General features: G+C 40.2%; 1 protein-coding gene across 1 annotated transcript; it reads left to right on the top strand.

The window, feature by feature from the left end:
• The first annotated feature begins 4803 nt into the window (after positions 1–4803).
• Positions 4804–15408, top strand: LOC108383873 (tubulin alpha chain-like 3). Its single transcript, XM_073229447.1, has 4 exons — positions 4804–5090; positions 8533–8776; positions 12447–12595; positions 14013–15408. Exons 1-4 carry the CDS (start codon positions 5088–5090, stop codon positions 14955–14957), a joined length of 1341 nt encoding a protein of 446 aa, XP_073085548.1. The 5' UTR covers positions 4804–5087; the 3' UTR covers positions 14958–15408.
• Positions 15409–21654: the final 6246 nt, after the last annotated feature.

Genomic DNA, 21654 nt, shown 5'->3' on the forward strand with positions numbered 1-21654 from the left:
GTTAAATAGCACATTCTTTGAATTTAAATATTGCTTTTTTTGGTATCAAAGTCTTTCAAAAATAACTTTTCCTTTGACACTTAGGAATCTATCCTAAGAAATAAAATTTCATAGGCACTGAAGGGTGGCAGAATATGCCATCCTAATATGCTACTGTGGCATTAGGATTATTTTTGCGCTACAGACAGTTGAAGAACACCAGGTGCAGGGAGGGCATTCTGGCCTCCTTTTTTTCCTGAAAGCAGATGAAGTTCTGGTGTGAAAACTGCCCTTTCTATACCAGGAGGAAAGAAACATTCTTATTCCTGGAGATGGGGAGAAGTCAAGGGAGAGAGAATAATGTACATACAGACTTTATTAAAATAACATCTTCCTTTGATCTCTTTATATATTTTAGTTACTTTCCCACAATTGCCTCTCTTCACCTACTCTAGTATATAAATAAGCACTAAGATTTTGCCACTCCTGTGGGTCTTCGTTGTCCTATGGAGCTCCCTTGTTTGTGTGAAAATCCCTTTACTTTTCTCCTATTAATCTGTCTTCTGTCATTTTAACTGTCATGCCCAGCTGGACACCCTAACAGGGTAGAACTGAAGTTTTGTTTCTCCTACAACATGAAGATATTAATGGCATGGTTGTTTATGATATCAGAAAGAGTAAATAAAGGCAATCTAAAAACCAATGATAAGGAAATGGTTAATTATGGTTGATTCACTGGAAAGAATATTTTCAGCCAATAAAAATTAACTATGAAGTGTGGAATAAAATAAGATGTTGTAATTTTTAAATAAAAACATGGAATGTATAGGTATATCTAGTATATTCAGAGTTATGAATTATAAGAGATTTAATAGGAAAAAGAGATAAATGAATTAAAATGTCTCCATGTGGTCAGACTTTGGGTATTAATTTTTTTTACTTATATTTTATAATTTTTTAATTGTGAAGTATTGAGCTTATATTACATTTATAGCACAAGGTAAAGAATGTTTAGTTTTAAAAAGGGAAAGAAGTTAGGGAGTAAGATGCCCATAGTTGAGAACTATCTCTGTTCTGCCTTATCAGACCCTTCCCCCCAAATTAAGAAGGAAATACTGCTTTGTAGCAGTTAAAGTAAAACAATACAGAAATGTCCACTAGGGAGTTGGTAAAAAATTTATTTTAATAACATTTTGGCACTAAAGTTCCAAAATATTATCAGTGGAAGCAATGGGGGCAAGGGTAGAGATTAAAAAGGGAGTATTGAAAATGTGTGTGTGTGTGTGTGTGTGCGCGCACGCACGCATATGTGTGTTTCAGGGAAAATATTTCTAAAGGACTAAAATACATATGATGGAGATAATATATGTATATAAACATACATAATTAAGTATACACATTAAAAATTTAAGAGTAACAGCTAGAAGTACTGAAAAATGTCTTACAACTTTGAAACCACAAGAGGAAAAATTGTGGTATAATGAAAATCAATCTGTCAAATAGGAGGAAAATATGGAAAAAAGAAAAAAGCATAGTTAAAAGAAAGCATTAAGAAATAGAAAACTTCTATTAATAGAAAACCCAGCCAAATGTAGGTAATCACAATAAAAGTGATTATATTGCATTTTCCCATTGAAAGACAGAGACTCTCACTATATTAAGACACATCCAAAACAAATTTAAAAATAAACAAATGGAGTTCCAGCTCCAGTAATATGATGCAATAAATTATTGAGACCATTTTGATTACTAAGCAAAACAAAAAATGCTGACTAAAGTGCAAAAGATCATCTTGAGGTTTTGATGAATCAGATAGTAAAGAATTATTGGGCCAAATCTTGAGGAAATGAGAAGATAAGTGGAGGCCAGAAACTCCTTTTATGTTAAAGGTACTTTCCAAACAGGGAAATTTCAGTGTTCATGGACTTAACTGGTGCAAGGGAGAGGAATCAATGCCTAGAGCCCGATCCGAGGTAATTTAATAGGAGACTTTTCACCATACAGTTTAACCACCAAAATACTTTCAGAATAAGGGTAAACCCACCCACCTCCACAACACCCATGAGACCACAAGGGGATTTTCCTTGGTATTGAGCAGGGCTGGGCATTAGGAGGGACTGTCTCTCAGAAGCTATGACCACAAGCTGGCACTAAGACCAGTGGGCAATCCAGAATCACATCACTTGGATGGTCTGAAAATTAAACAAATAAACATCCCTTAAGTGTCTTGTTGAAAATGCCAATGCTCTCTGGAGAACTACACTTTTATCCCAGACTACAGAGACTTACCTCAAATAATTTTTCAAGGAAAATCACTAGCTCACACAGAAAAAACCAAGCAGATAAGGAAAGAAACCACTGCTGGTTAAGAATCAGAAGACATAACTGACAGAAAAAAACAGACCTGCAAAGATTTTGTCTGAATAATCAGACAAAAATGTTTACAATTACTATGTCGAAAGAAATAAAAGACAAGATGGAAAATATCTTCAGGAAGTATACAATTACAAAAAAATAAGCATAATGGAGCAGATTTGAAAAAGAACTTAGAAGAACTTGTAGAAATGAAAAAAATGCAGTAATTAAAATAGAAAACTCACTGCATGACTTTAAAAGATTATATAAAGCCAAAGAAAGACAGTGAGTGAACAGGATGATAGTTGGAGAAATTAACCAGAATGTAGCATAGACATTCAGATTGGAAATATAAGATGTGAAGGACTCTACAAGGTACAGCAAAAAAGGTCTAACAAAAAGGAGAGGAAAGGGAATATGGGAAGAAAGCAATATTAAAAAAATAGTGACTGAGGACTTTCCAAAACTCAAGAGAGACATGAATCATTAAGCCCAACAGATCATTAAACCCAGCGAATCCAAAGCAGAACAAATATAAAGAAATCCACATAAAGACACATTATGTAAAACCAAAGAAACCAAGGACAAAGACAAAAATTCCAGAGGAGCCAGAGAGAAAAGACCTTTAAAGGAACAAGATTTATACTGACAGCTTCTCATATGCAACAGTAGACTGAGGAATAAATACCAGCATTGAAATCTACCCAGCGAAATACCTTTCAAGAATATGGGTGAAATAAAGATATTTTCAGGCAAAAGCAAAAAAAAAAAAAAGAAAAGTTTGTAACTGAAAGATGCTCTCAAAGTCTAAAGGATTTACTTCAGGCCCAAGTAAGAAAAGTAAAATCTGAAATGGGAGAAGGAATGCAAAGCAAAGAAAGTGGTAAATATGTGGGTGAATCTAAAACATTGTTTAAACCAACAATACTACCTTGCAAACAAATACACGACAACAATAACAAAAAAAACACACAGAAGAATGATAAATGGAATTCACTTATTCTAAGGTCTAAGAAAAGGGTGTTGTGCAAGAAGAGGGTAAAGATATTGATTAAATTTAGGTATGTTGTAATATCTTGGATAATTGCTAAAATTTAGAATTGTATAATACGTGGTCATTGTGTCTGGCTTTTTTCACTTAGCATGTTTTCAAAGTTCATCCATGGTGTACCACATATCGTTATCATTCCTTTTTACTGCTAAATAGTATTCCCTTGTATGGATATACCACTTTTATTTATCTATTCACCAGATGATGGACATTTGAGTTATTTCCACTTTTGCCCTTACAAAAATGCTGCTATGAATGTTTGTTTACAAATTTTTGTGGACATATGTTCTCATTTCTTTGGGGTAGTGAAGCATTTTTATTGTTCCTTTTTCCTTATTCTATTTGAAAGCTAAACACTCCATTTCTATTTTTAGCAATTATCCAAGATATTACTACATATCTAAATTTAATCAATATCTCTACCCTTTTCTTGCAAAAGATAACCTAGGATATGAAGACAAACAGCACAGAAGTAAACACTCTATCTAAACTCAACTATATGAGTTATTGCATTAAATGTAATGGACTAAATTCTTCAAGTTAAAGACAAAAATAGAAAAAAATCATAATGTGTTTACAAAGGACACATAAAAAATGTGAGAACAATGAAAAATGTAAAGAATGTAAGAATATAAAAAGTAGAAAAAGATATTCAAACATTAACCAAGAAAACAACATTAAAGAGTAATTCTTTATTAATATTCAATAATATTAATTGTAGTTCAATACTATTAATATTCAATAATACAAACTTTAAGGCAAAAATCCAGTTAAGATAGTTATTTAAAAATGGTACAAAAAGTTTCAATTCTTCAGGAACTATAACAATTTAAAATTCACATGCTTTTAATAACATTCTGCAAAAATTGTCAGATAAAGAAATAATAGACAAATCAACAATCATAATTGGAAATTTTAATACATCTTTAAAAACAATCAGTACTCAAAATTCAGACTACACAATAAATGAGTTTGATGTAATGGAGATGCATATATCTCCATTGCATCCAACAACTCCAGAATACACATTCTTTTCAAGCATTCACAGAACATTTTAAAAAACTGACCATATAGCAGAATATAAAGGATGTCTTAAGTATATAAAGAGAGAAATTATTTAGAGTATGTTCTCTGAAATTAATGAACCAAAAAAAAATGTATGATATAATTAAAAATAAAATAAATAATAAAAACCTAGACTATCCCCATATACTTGGAAGTGGTGGTGGTCCAGGTGCATGGGTGAAAGGTAGAGGTAAAAAGGCCACTTTTTTGGTTTGCCTTATGTATTAGGGATTGTTTGAATCTTATTTAAGGAATAGATATTCGTACAGTACTTAAGCAATAGAAAGAGCTCCTTGCTGGCACAGCAGATTCTACTCAGACACTTTCCTTTCCCCATAAATGCTTAGTACATTCTTAATTATATGAGGTGAATTTTTTAAAAATGCATTTGTTATTTTCAATCCAGGGATAAGGTGGAAGTAATTCATCTGTAGTCGTGCACAAACTTAGTTCAGGTTGTTCAGGCCCACCTCCACTACTCTGAGACTGAACTGACAAAATGGCGAAGAGTCTGTACTGCTTTAAGTGGAGCAGGTGTCTCAGTCCGCAGGTGGGGTCATTTCCTGACCTGTGATAAAGCTTACCTGGGTGCACTTCTCCGTCACTCCTGCGGGCAGTGGAGCGCCTTCCCAAGGGCATGGTAAGTGGCTACTGTACTCCTAGGGTGCTGGCAGTGTTGCTTTGCTGTTGTAGCAGGTTTGACTCCATATTTGGCCCTCTTCCCACCAAACAATTCTTTACTTAATTCTTAATACGTGAGAAGACATTTGGTTCTTGCAATATCCATGTTGGGTGCAGATCTGCACAGGCTCTCCTCTATTCATCTTCACTTTTGCTGCTTTTGGAAAAGTTGTTGATTTGAAGTTGTTCACTTAATTGAAGTGCTGAAGTGAGCACCTCTGTTTCCTTCAGTTTCTGTGCTTGTTTGAGACCTGGTGTTCTGATTCTCCTATAGGAATCAATCATTTCACTTTTAACTATGCTTTTAGAGTTTCTGGGGACTTCAGACCCAGGTTTCCATTGCTAAGCTCATAAATGCCTGGCAGGGTAAAGTGCAACATCTTCTCTGTCCTCTCTGGAGTTCTTTGGGGACAATGATGATGATAGTTACTTACAGCTTACAGTGATTCTGTTCGGGGGCACCTTTTAAGATCCACTGTCCCTTTAATCACTTATGTGTCAGTCATACAAATGTTTAACATCTTAGAATTTTTAATTCTTAAATGGAAACCTTTCAAACTGCTTTTTCATCTTTGATCTTCTCACCTCATTGGACCCTCTCTTTGACATTGTAAAGATGTTTAAATTGTTTTGCTCTTAAAATTATGCCTTCCCACATGAGGGATGGAAATATCCTGTCTTAAGTGTATCAATGTCAGTATTATGGGTGTGATATTGTACTATAGTCTTGCAAGATATTTCCATTGAGGGAAATGGCTAAGGGGCCCATGAGATCTTTCTGTATTATTTCTTACAACTGTGTATGAATCTGCAGTTCCTGTATATCTCAAAAAAAGAGTTAACTAGAAGATTATGCCTTTCTAGTAATTCAAAGAAGCTTGTTGTAGCATATATTAATGTGCTGTGACTTACCAATGTTGATATTCAGTGGGCATTTTATAGTCTTAGAGTGTGACTAATATTTTAACACATAGTTTGGAAAGGAGGGAAGAATAAGGTGAAGACGCCTTCGTTACCTTGGAACAGAGTGATGTTGTAAGCTCAGTTGCTTCTCAAACCAGGAAGGGCAAAGTTGATTCTTCCTGGGCCAAGTATTCCTGCCAAATTAAAAAGGACAGTATCACTCCTCTGTCTGAACTATGTGGGTAGCAGATCACATGCAAAGCAGCAGTTGTTTTTTTATGTTGGTATTATGAGCACATGGCATGTGGGCACCACACACAACTGGGTAGTAAACAGCTGAGGAAGACTGCTGTGAGAGAAATCTACATGTACATGGTTTCAATGATGTAGAGACACAAAATGCCCCCTAACCTTTAAATTTTTACCTACAACTAGGGATTTAGGTGAGTCTGATCTGTTTACAGTAGCCTACAATGTACTGGGATCATTTTAAGTCCCACAGGTGAAAGGAATGAAACTGTTCTTTGCAGATAGGGGTGGTAGAAACCTGTTTATGATGGAATGTGTTGTTTTGATTTTTATGTGCCAGATAAAGGTGGGAGTATTGATTGGTACTAAGTGCATTGCAATTTGAGTTCACAACCACTGTCATAAGACTGATAATTGTAGAAAAGTAACACAAGAGGGAGCTCTGCTCAAGCAGTGAACTTGAATTCTTCAAAGAGGAAAGAGAGCTGTGTTGTACCTTGAGAATCAAGGAGACAAGTACAAGGTTTGATGGGGCTGAGCAGGAACAGAGTCCAAGTCAGATTGCAGGGGTGTGACCAGCCAGAGCTCCCTCCCACCCGTGACTGGTAGGCTTTTTGTAGCTGACGCTCAGACCTTGGGAAAAGGGGGTAGGGTTACCTAGCACATCAACAGGCAAACCTCCTGAAGGGCCCTGATGATGCAGAAAATGGCCTTCTCACTCTCTAAGACCACCTGTGTAGACTTGTTCCATGACCCTGGCAATCAAAGCTCAATGATATTAAAGTCAGTGAGTGTAATCCCTTTAGATTTTTAGGATTTAACTTTTCCTTTCCCTCTCTTAGATGTCTACTAAAACTGTGTCTGTTTAAATTACAAAAAGAGTTGTTTGCTATTAAAAAAAATGTGGATAGTGATTTAAAAGTGGGATAGGAGATGTGGGGGCTCATATGGGTGAAGGAAAACGTGAAATTTAAACCAAAAAGACCACTTACTACCCAGATATAACTAGAGTTAATACTTTGCATTTTTTTCATTAAGGTATCATTGATACACAATCTTATGAAGGTTTCACATGAGCAACATTATGGTTACTACATTCACCCATATTATCAAGTCCCCCCCGCCGATACTTAGCATTTTTCAAGACTGTTTTCTATGCTTAGTTTTAAATATATTTGACATACTTTATATACAATCAACATATAGCTTATGTACTCTGTACTTAATATGTTATGAACATTTCCCACTTCATACATTTTTGGGGGTAAATATTTAAGATAATATTAATTAAGGTAATATTAAGGGTAATAATGCATAACATACTACTGTATTGATGATTTTCCTTTAAATGCCCAGCAGTAGGTGAATGGTTAAGAAGATGTTTTCACTCTTATAGTTAATAATACTGTGAATGCCATTGTACCTAATCTTTGTGTTTTAGATTATTTCTTTCTTTTGTAATTCATTTGTTTATGTTGTTTGCCTGTTTATCTAGTAGATGTCGCAAGTGTTTCTTTTATAACTGATGAATATAAAACTGCTTTATATATAACCCTTATATATGAAGGGCTGTATATAAATCAATTTTTGTATACATCAGTATTCATTATGGTATAGAATTTTTACATTTTGGAGTTGTCAAATCTATTGCATGTTTCTTTGGTGAATTTTTCACTACTTTTAAAAATCTTTTTATTTTTTTTTGATATCATTAATATACAATCACATGAGCAACATTGTGGTTACTAGATTCCCCCCATTAATTTTTCACTACTTTTAAGCTTAGGCCATCCTTCCTTATCAAGAGCACATATGAACAGTAAATGTAAAAATCTTAAGATATGAAAAAGTAACATCTTTAATTTATCTGTAGTGGGTTTTAAACTGTGTCAAGGCTGTACATTGATTTTGGTTTTATGCCTTTCCAATAACTAGCTAATTTTTTGGGGGGTAAGACAGCTTGATTTTATACATACATGGTATATAATATATACATAGTCTTAACTTGTTCTTAGCCCATTACACAATAGGTGCTTAGTTTATGTTGTTGAAACCTTTTAATGGAATTGTTATCCTTAATTCAACTGTTCCTGTACCCTGGCTTTTGGCTTCCATGAGACACTTTTAATTAGCCTTATAATATATTTCTCTTGTTGGCTTAGATTAGCTTGGTGTCTGAATGCTGAGTGATGAAGCTCATGTTATCTGAGAAGGCCCACTCAGTGCTAACTTACTGTGGCTTATTTCAGAGGGAGTGCCTTTCCATTCATATTGGCCAAGCTGGCATCCAGATTGGGGATGCTTGCTGGGAACTCTATTGTCTGGAACATGGAATCCAGCCGGATGGCATTGTTCTCAACAGTAAAAAGGATCAGTTGGAAAGTGCTAGAATGGATAATATGGATGCATCTTTTGATACCTTCTTTTGTGAGACAAGAGCCGGGAAGCATGTGCCCAGAGCACTCTTCATGGACCTGGAGCCAACTGTTATAGGTAATGTAAGTTTACATTCTAGTGCACTTTTCAGGCCCACAATCAAAACAAACACACCAAGTATCCAATGGTGGGATTATCAGATTATACAAATCTATCTAAAGGGCGTCATGTGGACCTTTTCCAAATTTAGAGGATCACTCGATGGCACTTATGATGAGCAGCATGGCAAACACACCCAGAGGGAAGACTGGTGGAGCCTTTTTCTGTGTGGCGAAGCAAATTAATTCTTCATTTCTCCACAAACATCTATCAAAACAAAACTTTAAATTTTCTCCTGGATTTGAAAGCCAATTGCTAGAAGCTTCTGACAAAGAACCTGAAATTTGACATTAGCTTCTTATAAAGGGTAGAATATTTGAAAATGATCCCACAGAAGCAAGGAGCCAAATAAATCTAATTGTGGGCAAAGTCAATACAATTCTATGATGATTAATGGCTGCCTTTGTAGTATCTTTTGCAAAAAACACTTGAAGTGGAGCTGGAGCAATCCTGGGTTGAGAAGTGGCCCCAGTGTGGAGAGGAGGGTGGATTTGGGTTTGGGATTATGTATTAATTAGTTATTGCTGTGTAATAAACTAGCTCTAAGCTGAGTGGTTTAAAACAATAATGATCATTATTTTGTCCATGAATCTGCAGTTTGAACAGGGCTCAGAGGGGACAGCTTCTCTATGCTCCATGTAGTATCAGCTAGGAAGGCTCAAGTGGGACCTGGAGGATCTGCTTTGAAAAAGGCTCATCTCCTTGGTGGCCGTTTCAGGCTGTTGGCTGAGAGCCAGGCCAGGGCTGTGGAGGACATGGGCCTCTCTCTGGGCTTCTTAGGCTTCCTCACAGCATGGTGAGAGCAAGCATCCCATGAGAACAAGGCAGAGGTTCATTGTACTGTAATAACCTAGCATTGGGAGTCACATGATGTCACTTCAGATACTTTCACCTGGTCAAGGTGGTTACAAAGATCTACTCTGGAAGGGGTATAAGCCTCACCTCTTAATGTGGAAATAGGTTCTAGAAGCACATGTGAGATGAAAAATCTTGTTGTGGCCTTCTTTGGAAAATGCAATCTGTACATACTGGACTGATTGGAGTCCATTTCCCTATCAAAACGAAGTCAATCCATCAGAACAGTGGATTGATGTCAATGTGAAGGAAAAGATAGGAGGTTTTATTGAAAGGTGGAAGTTACAAATTGTCAAGGCCAAGATGCTTAAATAAAGATTTAGTGTTTACTCTGGTAGATGCTGTGAAAGAATTAAAAATAAGGAGGTGTTGATAACTTCAAGAACAGAGGAGACTAGTACAGAGGTGAGGAAGAGCAATTGTGGTATGTTCTGATTTGAGTTATAAGTGTCATCAGAGAATATCTGAGTTTTTGTTTCAGACACATGGGAGTTAGCTGGAGTCTGCTGTCACAGGTGGAATATGTCCCCAGAGGATTTCAGTAAATGTAGCTGAAGGAGCCATGTGAGAGGCCACATCCCAGTATTAGGATTATTGTAGCAGACATTTTAATTTGTGCCAATGCACAGATACTAGGCCTATAGGAGGCTTAAGGCCCAAGATCAGAAGCTAAGCAAGTAAGAGAAGAGAAAGGGGCAGGCCAAGACCCAGAAGAAATTCCCTAATCCTTTAGAATATAGCCTGGTAGGAGGGTAATTTTGAGGGTCCTGAGCTGTCCAAACAAAAAGGCCTAAGGTCCAGGGTTTAGGGAGGAGGCCCTGGTTTTCCTTGTTCTGTCCAGCACATGTACCAGGCACTGTTCTTGACATTGGAGGCCTGTATAGTCTCGGTGTTCATAGAACCCACACAGTCAGGTGCAGACCTATAAAAGCCAAATAGGGTGCTTGAAAGCTGACTGGGTAGTCATCAGATGTCTACTCCTGAGGGAATAGAATTTGCAAATTCACAGAGGTGTAGAGGAACATGCAGCCTAATAGTTCAGTGTGGCTGGAATGGAGGGTGTGGGCAGGAGGGCAATGAGAAAGGAGTCTGGGCCATGGGCCTTGTAGCGGGAAGTCAGGAATTTGGACAGAGAAAGGACTTTGCAGGGGACAGCTGTAAGGGATGGAGAATCAAGTGGAGAGGAGCTAAATGGTATTGGAGGTGAGGCAGCCAAAAAGCCATACAATAATTGTGTTTAAAAACCATCAAAGCCCCTGCAGATGCTGGTTGAGGATGCTGGGCTAGGCACTGAAGTCTCCAAACAAAGTGCTAAATGGCAGGAAGTTAGAGTGGCAGTTTGGTGTGCATATGAAGCAGGCTTCTTTGGGAGTATACAGTTGGGTTTAAGAATTCAGTCATATGCAGGAGAGCACGGTGAATTGAGAAAACTGTCTTGCTCTTAGAAAATTAGAGCATTTGTTCTTAAGCAGTGAGCTTCTCCTACTAACTATAGATATCTGGTGCCAAGGCCTGGGAGGCAGATCTGCATAAATACATGCCATGAGGCCAGTGTTATTATTGCTTTGTGTAACTGTTGCTATGTGGGCCATGTACCATGCCCTGAGAACTTGTTTAATCCTCATAACTCAGTAGGGCAGGTCTTGTTAATATCCTGCTTAGTGAGATGAAATAATTGAGGCATAGATTTGCTAAGTAACTGCTCTGTAGTCAAATGAGGAAGGCAAGATGTGAACCCAGGAAACTAATTCATGAACTTCCACTGTAGTCTCCTTAGCTCTCTAACACTGCTGTGTGACTCCTGAGGAATTGTGCTGTCGGGGCATTCTAAGGTGGGGGATTAGGACCCAGGCCTCAGACACGCTGTGTTCTGCTGTCTTCTCATGCTACCCAGGGTTTGAAGGCAGTGAAACTAAGCATGAGTTGCACTGGTTACATTCAATACTGCCAACATCTTAACACCAATTTCCCTGCATTACACATTTTGAACTGCATTTGAGTTTTGTGGGCGTTTGAGTTGCCATATGGGCCTTCTTTGTTAAAGCCTCTTTTAAAGTATATGGATAATACAGATTGTCATGCCTTTCCAGTGTGCAGTTGGCTGTTTGTAGATAGAAATAGTTGTCTTAGAATGCCAAGGTACCATCAGGTGTGTAGTGGGTTAAATAGTGTCTCCCAAAAGTCTAGTTCCACCTAGCACCCCAGAATATGACTTTATTTGGAAATCAGGTCTTTGTAGATGTACTTAGCTAAGATGGGGTCATACTGGATTAGGGTAGTCCTAAATCTAGTGACCTGTGTCCTTATGAGAAGAAGACAGGAAAGAGGGGGTACCTGTGCAGGCAGAGACTGGGCATGTGGCTGTAAGTTAAGGAACCCACAGGACTGTCAGAGTCACCAGGAGCTGGACAGAGGATGGAATAGTCTCTCCATCAGAACCTCCAGAAGGAACCAGCCCTGCCCATGCCTTGATTTTGGACTTCTGGCCTCCTGAACTGTGAAAGAAAAAATGTCTCGTTTGAGTGGGTTGTAATTTGTTGTGGCAGCCCTAAGAGAGTAAGAAAGGGGCATGATGGGAAAACATACCGTCAGTTTATAGGCAAATGCTGGTTCCTTGCACAAGCCTGAGGAAGGCTGGGTCAGCAGTTTAAATCCATCCCTTTCCCACCATGTGGGGGAAGACCGGGGGTCAGGGTACAGGGCTATGCATGGATCAACAGGGGGCTGGCAGCTGAAGGGTGTGAAGCACACTGACCCTCCCCTCCCTCTGCAGATGGCATCCGTGCTGGCAAGTACCGCTCCCTCTTCCACCCCGAGCAGCTCGTGAATGGAAAGGAAGACGCTGCAAACAACTATGCCCGAGGTCGCTATTCTGTGGGGTCAGAGATCACTGACCTCGTGCTGGAGAGGATCCGAAAGCTGGTGAGTGGCTCCCTTCTCCTTAGGCAGGACCACACCCAAGGGCCTGGGGGTCTGCAGGCACCTCCCCAGTAGCCCCTGTGTTTTCTGGCCTCAACGTCACACCACCCAGCCTGCACCCTGGAGCCTCCTGAGGCTGTCACAGTGGGGAGGCGTCCTGGTGTTGGCTTTGAGTGGCTTTGCTACTTACGAAGTGCAAAAGAACCCTCTTTACTTACTGTAAAGCCCCATCTTCTTTTTCTCTCTCATTAGACTTATGAGGAACCGTGTTATTTCCTCCCCGCCTCACAGCTTTATTGAGATATAAGTGATGTGTAACACTGTAAATTTAAGGTGTACAGAGTGATGATTTGACACGTGTTATACACACACACACACACGGTGAAATGGTTACCATACTACACTTAACCACCCATCAGCTCACATGATTACCTTTCTCTCTTTTTTTATTTGTAGTGACAATATTTAAGATCTGCCCACCTAGCAACTTTTAAGTATATAATACAGTGTTTTCAACTACAGTCACCATGCTGTACATCAGATTCCAAGAACCTCAATTCATCTTCTCGCTGAAAATTTGTGCCCTTATACCAACATTCCCCTGTCTCCCTGACCCCTGTGCCCCTGGCAACTACTTTCTCCTCTCTCTTTCTACAAGTTTGGCTTTTGTAAATTCCACATATAAATGAAATGGTACAATATTTGTCTTCCTCTGACTTATTCCATTTCACTTAGCACAGGCCCACAAGGTCCATCCGAGTTGTTGCAAACGGCAGGATTTCCCCCTTCATATTGACAGTGCCCCATCTACTCTTCTGCTGCTCATAGTATATCTTGTTATCCAAGACTTCCAAAGCATGCTAAAACTTGTCATTTCCAATAGTGACCACTGTTTGTAAAGTTAGCTCAGGGCACACCCCTCAAGATGACTCTGTTTACTAACAGTTAATTCTTCTCTCCAAGGACCTCTGACTGGAGAATTCCTTGTCCGGTAAACATTTTGGCATTTGGCATAGTCCTTAGGCGATGCCATGCCTTCACACAAGCCCAGTAGGCTGGGTGTAGAAGTGGTATGTACTTCATCTACTGGGAGGGAAAGTGATAGTTCAACATTTGCTAGTCATTTTCTCTTCTTTGTTATTCATAAAGACCTTGCTTTACATCACATACAGGTAAATCCATGGAGGGCAGCGAAAGAGAGTTGAATGTTTATACTTAACTTGGAGTAACACTCTAAAGTGCTTCCCCCACTACAGAACTTGCCCCTCAAATGTGTTCCCTCATGGATATTTGTCTGGACTTGAGTGTGGTAAAACCAGTCCTTTCTTAAGGTTTTTGTTTTTTTTAGGAACTTGTATCACCACCACCCTGGCTTCTGGTTAACTTGGCTGAGTTCTCACATCTCATTCACTTTCCCCAGGCAGAACAGTGCAGTGGGCTGCAGGGATTTTTGATTTTCCGAAGCTTTGGAGGAGGCACCGGATCAGGATTTACATCCCTCTTACTGAAGCAGCTCTCGGCAGAATATGACAGAAAGACAAAATTGGAGTTCTCTGTCTACCCAGCCCCCAGGATCTCCACTGCTGTCGTAGAGCCTTACAACTCTATCCTAACCACCCACTCCACCATAGAGCACTTGGACTGCACCTTCATGGTGGACAATGAGGCGATCTATGACATTTGCCATCATAAACTTGGTGCTGAACGCCCCTCTTATGCCAGCATTAATAGGCTTATAGGTCAGGTGGTATCTTCCATCACGGCTTCCCTACGATTTGAAGGGCCCTTGAATGTGGACCTAATTGAATTCCAGACCAACCTAGTACCTTATCCGAGAATACATTTCCCCATGACAACCTTTGCTCCCATCATCTCTGCTGACAGTGCCTACCATGAGGAGTTCTCTGTGTCAGACATCACTGCTGCTTGCTTTGAGTCTTCCAACCAGCTGGTCAAGTGTGATCCTCGCTTGGGGAAGTATATGGCCTGCTGCCTACTCTACAGAGGAGATGTGGTCCCTAAGGATGTGAATACAGCAATTGCAGCCATCAAGTCAAGGAATTCTGTGCAGTTTGTAGATTGGTGCCCCACTGGTTTCAAGGTAGGCATCAACCCTCAGCCCCCCATGGTGATGCCAGGGGGAGAACTGGCCAAGGTCCAGCGGGCTGTCTGCCTGCTCAGCAACACCACAGCCATTGTGGATGCCTGGGCCCGCCTAGACTACAAGTTTGACCTCATGTATGCCAAGAGGGCATTTCTACATTGGTACATCAGAGAAGGCATGGAGGAAGGCGAGTTCTTAGAGGCCAGAGAAGATTTGGCAGCCCTGGAGAAGGACTATGAGGAAGCAGGGCAAAGTCTCTGAGGCAATGTGACTGATGGAAATGAACATTAAGCTGAAGGGTCATGCTTTCTTTCCAAGACATTATACATTAGTGGGTAGAGTTGCCTTGATTGCAAGAAAAAGGAAATCAAATCAAGCAAGATCCCCAGCTCCACCATAAATTAAAGGGGCACTGTTAACAAAGAGCACATTTTTCCTTCTCTGTTCCTGGGATCCAGCACTGCTACTTGGGAGCCTGCAAGTTTTGGAGTCCTTTGAACCTCTGGATTATGTCTATGTTTTTTTTTTTTTTTTGGTCATGATAGAAACCTAACTTTATTCTTCACTTTGTTAACCATGGGACTATGAAACCCTAAAGTTAATGATTTCCCTTTCCTGCACCTGAGGCAGAACACAGCACATATTGATTATTAATGTTATTTCCCCCATATCTATGTTTTGTACATTGATTAAATAATGAAGATTTTCAGTGTGATTCTTCTCCTTCTTCCAGATGTGGGCCTTACCGTCTCAGTTTGCTTTTCATTCAAACAAATAAAGAAACAACAGGAATATTCTTGGTCTTTTAAAAATGTGAACCTGTGTCTTGCAGCCCAGAAGGTGAAAATGACCTCTTTTGGCTCCCCTGCCCTTGAGGTGTTCTCAAAGTGTGGCCAGCAGAACCCCTCCTCAGAGCCATTTAAGAGGTTTAGATAAACTGCAGATTCTTGACCTTCACCACAGACTTGCTAAACATCAAGCCCTGGGGATTGGAGGGGGCATGTGTGACCTGAGAGTTTCAAGTTCAGAAAACACTTAATGGAATTAATTTTTGGTATTAAACTCTCCCATTTTTTAAACAAGTGAGAATTTAAAATAGAACAAAGAGCTATTAATATCTTAAAACCAGTAGCCTCAGCACGGCCAGTGCTTTGGTCCCGTGGACACTCAGAGGAAAGGCTCTCACACCTTGGCTGGGGGCATGCAGTTGGGTGTCTTTGTGTGAGGTGTACCAAGCTGCAACACTACTGCCTACTAGAAGTGTGACCTGGACCCCAGAAATGCTGCTCTGTCCTTAACAGTTTCCCGCTAGCTGCTCTTCTGTATGAAAACCACCGCCCTGACATGTGGCCTCAAGAGCACCAGTCACATGATGTACCATTCTGCCTGTTTTTAGACCCAGCCATTGTCTCCGTGGAACCCAATGAGCACAGTTTGGTAGAAATAATATTCAGGTACTCTCCAGTGCCCATAAAGGTATGGCTGTCCAGCCTACCCAACCATCAGTGGGTCTTTGCTGGATCCTGAGACTTTCAGCATTTGGCTGCATCCCCTTTGAACTCTACTTCCATGGCCCTCTGCCGAGGGCTCAATCTTTGCTGACATGAAAACAGCTTCTTGCTAGAGCTCACTTTGGAACCTGAGGCCTGTTAACCTTAAGGTCTGCCTGGACTTCCAGTATAGCAGTGGGGAAAGAAATATGATTCTCACTCTCATGTCTCTGACTTGCTGTGATCAAACATTTGGAGGAAAGTAAAAAATACTTTTTCTTCAAATAAAAGGAGTGACTTGCTGAACCCCACTGTCACTTTCACCAAATCTGAAAGTGTACTATCTGGCTCTATATAAGGGTAGAAGAAAACCTGTTTCAGTGCTTGAAGGAGCCTCTGCTAGTATCCAGATTCCTGGGGGCTCTATTTGTCAATTCACCTGTGTCTCTCATGTTTGCATTTTAAAATCATGTCTCTTATTCAGTAGTAAGTAAAGGTATTTGATAACCTAAATACTATGGTGTCTCACCTGAGGGTTTCAGCCCTGGGCAAGTTCATTCTGGATTTGGTGAGACTGAGAAATGACAATGGAACCTTTGGGGGTAAAAAGGGGCTTATACCAAGCTTTATTCTCATGGTGGCAGATCAAGTGCTAGAATCCTGCCTCTGTCGTAGACTCTGCCCCAGGTGCTGCCTCCAGTCCAGGTTCTCCCCTCGCCTCCAGCCTCTGTTCTCCTCCTTGGCTGCTTTCCTCTGCCCTTAGCACTGGGTGGAGCTCTTTTTATAGCAACAAATGCAATAAAGGCCTATTGCCAGTGGGTGTGCAAGCATTCACCTGTGCAGTAGGCTAAGTATTACATCATTACATGTACACAGTGAGTAGATTAGGACCAGGTGAGGATCCTGGCCATGGACTTCCATTTTCCCTGCATATGAACATTTCACATACTTGTGAGTTTTAGGATTAGGTCTCTTAAAGAGTAGTCATCAAGACTCAAATACTTTTCTTTAGGCTCTTTCTTTTAATAAAGTTTATCACTGTCAAATGGTAATGACTAACATGGAGAGAATATTTAACTAGGTATTAGGAAAGATGGATCCAAGTCATGGCACTGTTACAATGATATAATCTTGAAATATATACCTCTCCATATCTTAAAGTCCTCATCTCAGATAAGGATATTTCTAAGGTTCTTTCCAGTTTCAAGATTTTGTCAAGCTAATTATTGATTAATGTGTGATGCTGCTTGCCTCTACATGCCATATATAAATATTAGATTTACCAAATATTTTTCTTTATTCATATTTCCTATTAGCTTATTAAACATTCATTAAAAAATTCTTTTAGTGTATATCCTAGAAATTGAACTTATGAGCATCTGCCACACATAAGTGTTTTTACCACTTCCTGGATGATGAAAAGACCATAGAACACCTCACCTTCGTATACTACCCTTCTGTCTTTTGTGTATTGCTACTTTATGGTTTGATGCTCTGTGTATTTTAAACCCCAAAGACGTTGATTACTATTGCTTTAACCAGCATGGTTTGCTTAGATTTGCCCACCTGCTATGTCAAAGGTACTCTTCATTCCTTCCTGTATTACCATACTTCCATCTGGGGTCATTTTCTTTCTGTCAAAATAATTCCCTTTTCTACTCTTACTGTGGACCTGGGGTTGAGAGGACATGACATTTGACTATTCAAAGAGTGAGATTGCCTGAGATGAGGGTTTACGTGCTAATTAAATGTGACCTTGGGGCAGGGACCCTCTTATTCACTGGGTACCTATAGGGTCAGGCATGGGTAGGTACTCAAATGTCTTTTAAATTGAAAAGTGCCAGGAGATGATCTTACCCACTACTTTATTGAATACCACCCATCTGACTTTACCATTTTATGTTCCTCTTCAGTCTCTCCCTAAAATTAGGTTGGATCTTCATATACCCTCTACCACGCAGAGGAAAAATGCTCCCCTTTCTAGGGCCATTTGTTGCTTTTGAACTTTCTCCCTTTGACTTACCTTCTAGGAGATTGCTCCTTCAGTCTCCCTTGTATATTCTCTCTCCTTTTCTTCATTGATTTGTTTTCTTCTCCCTACCAGTATGTCAAGGTCTCCTCATTCAAAAAAATCAACCCTTTTTGCTGGATTTTACTGCTCCCATAATGTGCTGTCACATCTGTCCACTCTGCCAAACATTGCAAAAGGATATGCATTCCATACCGCTGCCTCATCCTCTGCTCACTCCTCAAGCTTTGTAACTTGGTTTCTTGCCCGCCATTCTACAGAAACTGTTATCTCAGAGACCACTGATTGTACTTTATTCATTAAAACAATGACTCTCAGCCTTCAGATTTCTTGACCTTAAGCATTTGGTTATTCTTTTTTCTTGAAACTTGTCCTTTGACTCTTGTGGCCCTACCTGGTTCTGCTCCATCTGACATCTCCACGGACTTCTCTTCTGCACTGTCTTTTCCTAGTGGAGACACCTTGGCCCTCTTCTCTGGCTCTTATGTATCTTATTCACGACCTCTGTGTGGGGGACATTGTAAACTCTAAGTTTTCCTTCTCTCTTGAGTTTTATACTAGAATTCTTACCTACTTGCTAGACCTTTCCTCCCAGATGTATTGCCTACACCTAAACCTCTAAGAATTTACCAATTTCCTCAGAAGAAATCTACTCTTCCTTTAGCGTTCTTTACTTGTCTATTTGTGTCATCATCTCTCATAAGCACATTTTAAGTGATGTCACTTTTCATTGTTGTCTCTTTCTTGCTCTCAACATAGAATAGGTGCTGTCAACTCTACTTCTGTAATGTTTCAGGCATCCATTGCCTCCCCTTTCTTCCCAGTGCAGTCGTCCTAGCTCAGGTCATCAAATCCTCTCTATAAGTGGCATACCAGTCTCTAAATGCTTTTCTCCCTTCCACTTTGTCTTCCTGATCCATCTGTGACTGAACATTCGGAAGCAGAACTTGGATCATTCTTTTAACTTAGTCAAAGCTTTAAAAGTCCCCATTGTCTTAAGACTAAGGTCTGATCTCCTGCACATGGCATGCAGAACCTGTGCCAACCAGTTCCTGCGTAATTTCCAATCCCATCCATTACCATGTGGTCCGGCATTCCATGCATCCAGACTGCTCGCCATTCCCTAAGTCACAGTTGTCTCTCTCCCGTGCCTCTGCTCTCCTCTCTGCTTTCCCTCTGTGACCATGTTACGTAATGCCTACTTCAAACCCAGTTCGAACATTGTCTTTTCCATGGAGCCCCTTGGACTCCATTTACTTTTACCCCAGGATTTAGGGATAGTCAAGAAACACTCTGAATGTCTCTGTCCATGGAAAATATTGTAATAAATACTCATTGATGAAATATGCTTGTTTCATGTGCATTCATTCCCACATAGTGCTTTGAACTATTTCACTTTTATGTACATGTGTTATTTCTCTCTTCAGACACTGGAGGGCACTAGTGAAATGCTTAAATCACTGCTCAGTTCATATGTCTTGGCGTTCTGGAGGGCATTTATGAGTGCATATTCATATACTAAGAAAAGACCATTTAAAGGTTTTGTTTTTAAAAATCTACTAAAATTAAGATAAAAACATAATTATGGATTAAATTGTTAGAATTCAGCTTGAGACTTATGTTATTTCTAAGCTTAGCAAATTTAATCACTTCTAAAGGGCATATACATGAGTTTTTGGGCCCCTCTGTAATCCCCTTTGCAATGGCAAAAATTAGGGAATTTTTGGTTTTTAAGAGCAATCTTAGATAAATGCTCTTAAATATCTTGGACTGCACTGACAAATTTAATATATTTTCTTTATTTGTAAAGTCTGATGAATCTTGCCAAGTGCTCTAAGTAATTCTTTCAAAATCTAATATACTATGAATTAGGTGATTAAGTAGTTTAAAGTGTTCCAAACTGCCTACAAACTAATAAGTTTTTTGTTTAAGATCACAAGTGTAAATTATTTACTCAATTTACATATTTTAAAATTGGAATTATAAAACTGAATGTGATTCTATTAGGCCAAATAGTCTTAAGTATTATAAACACTGCACTTCAAATGCTCAGTGTGTACAGATTCCTTATCACAAGAACTTTAATATGTCCCTGATGAATTTATTCATTTTCCCCAGTTATTTACTGAGTGCCTGCCTGTCAGGTACTACTCACCGTTTGGGCCTTTGGGGATACAACATTGAGCGAAACAAAAATCATGTTTGTCCTCAGGGAGTTCATGTGGTGGTGAGGGTTGGGGGGAAGAGACAGTAAACATAATAAGTGAATTGTTTTGCATGTGACAAGGTGAAGGAACACAGCGTGGTAAGGGGGAAAGGAGGCTGCAGCTTTAATGGGGTGGTCACCTAATAAATGACCTCAATGAGAAAGAGGATTTGACAAGGACTTGAAGGAAGAATTCAGGGAGAATGCAGCATCTGGAGAGAGAACAAGCCTGGCAAAGGAGCCCACAAAGGAGATTTAGAAGGAGTGGCCATTGAGAAGAAGGGACATAGCACAGTGTCCTGAAAACCAGGCCAGAAAGAAATGTATCAAGGGGAGGTGGTGGTTCATGTGTCACAGATGCTGAAGGCTGTCACTCAACCATTGAGTTTAGCAGCATGGAGGTCTTGGCTGGCCTTGAGGAACAGCCTCAGTGCAGTGATAGGTGCAGAGCTGCCTCAGGTGGGTTCAGTGGACTTGAGGGGAAAGTAGGAAGCAAAGCTTCAACGGGAGCTGCCGTAAAAGGAGCAGAGCAATGGGCTGCTGTTGGGATGTCCTGGCATGATGCCCCGAGGAGGAAGGAGGGGACGGGAGCCTAGTGCAGGCCTTGGGAGCCTGACAGCTCCTCTGACCTGTGGGGGAAGGCAGAGTATATAATAGAGATGCTTTTAGGAAGGTAGATGGGGGATTCTGTGAAATTTTGCTTCTGAAACATCAAGTTTTTTTAGTGAAATAGGAATTAAGTCACTAGGTAAGGCTGGATAGGGGAGGATGTACTGGAGGTGTGAGGAGAGGAGAGAATGGGGAGCCTAGAGTGTGACTGTGTGAAGAAACAACTGACCCAGGGCTCAGCCAGGGTGTCTCTGGCCGCTGGGCTCTATAAGCACTTCCTAGAGGCTTAGGACCCGGCCAAGGCCTAGAGGGGTCTGGGTGCCACAAGGGGGATAATTGCATCCCCTGGGGCAGCAGAACCCAGGTAGCACCCCCTTGGTAGGATCAGGCTTTGGGTGGCTCTGGACGCAAGGACATCTGACAGAGTCCTACCTGCCTGGCTTTTCCAGGCTCTTTACTCCTCTTCAGACCTCCAGGAGCCATGCCTCTGGGAGAGGCAGGACTCGCTGGCCAGAACCTAGCTAACCTGCCTCCCCTTTCCCATGCAGAACCTTGAACACAGCTGGCCAAGAAGGAACAGAAACCAGCCCAGGTTCAAGAAGCCATGGGTTTTAATGGGGGTGA

The sequence above is a fragment of the Manis javanica genome, chromosome 2, assembly GCF_040802235.1.
Source record: "Manis javanica isolate MJ-LG chromosome 2, MJ_LKY, whole genome shotgun sequence".
Classification (NCBI taxonomy): domain Eukaryota; kingdom Metazoa; phylum Chordata; class Mammalia; order Pholidota; family Manidae; genus Manis; species Manis javanica.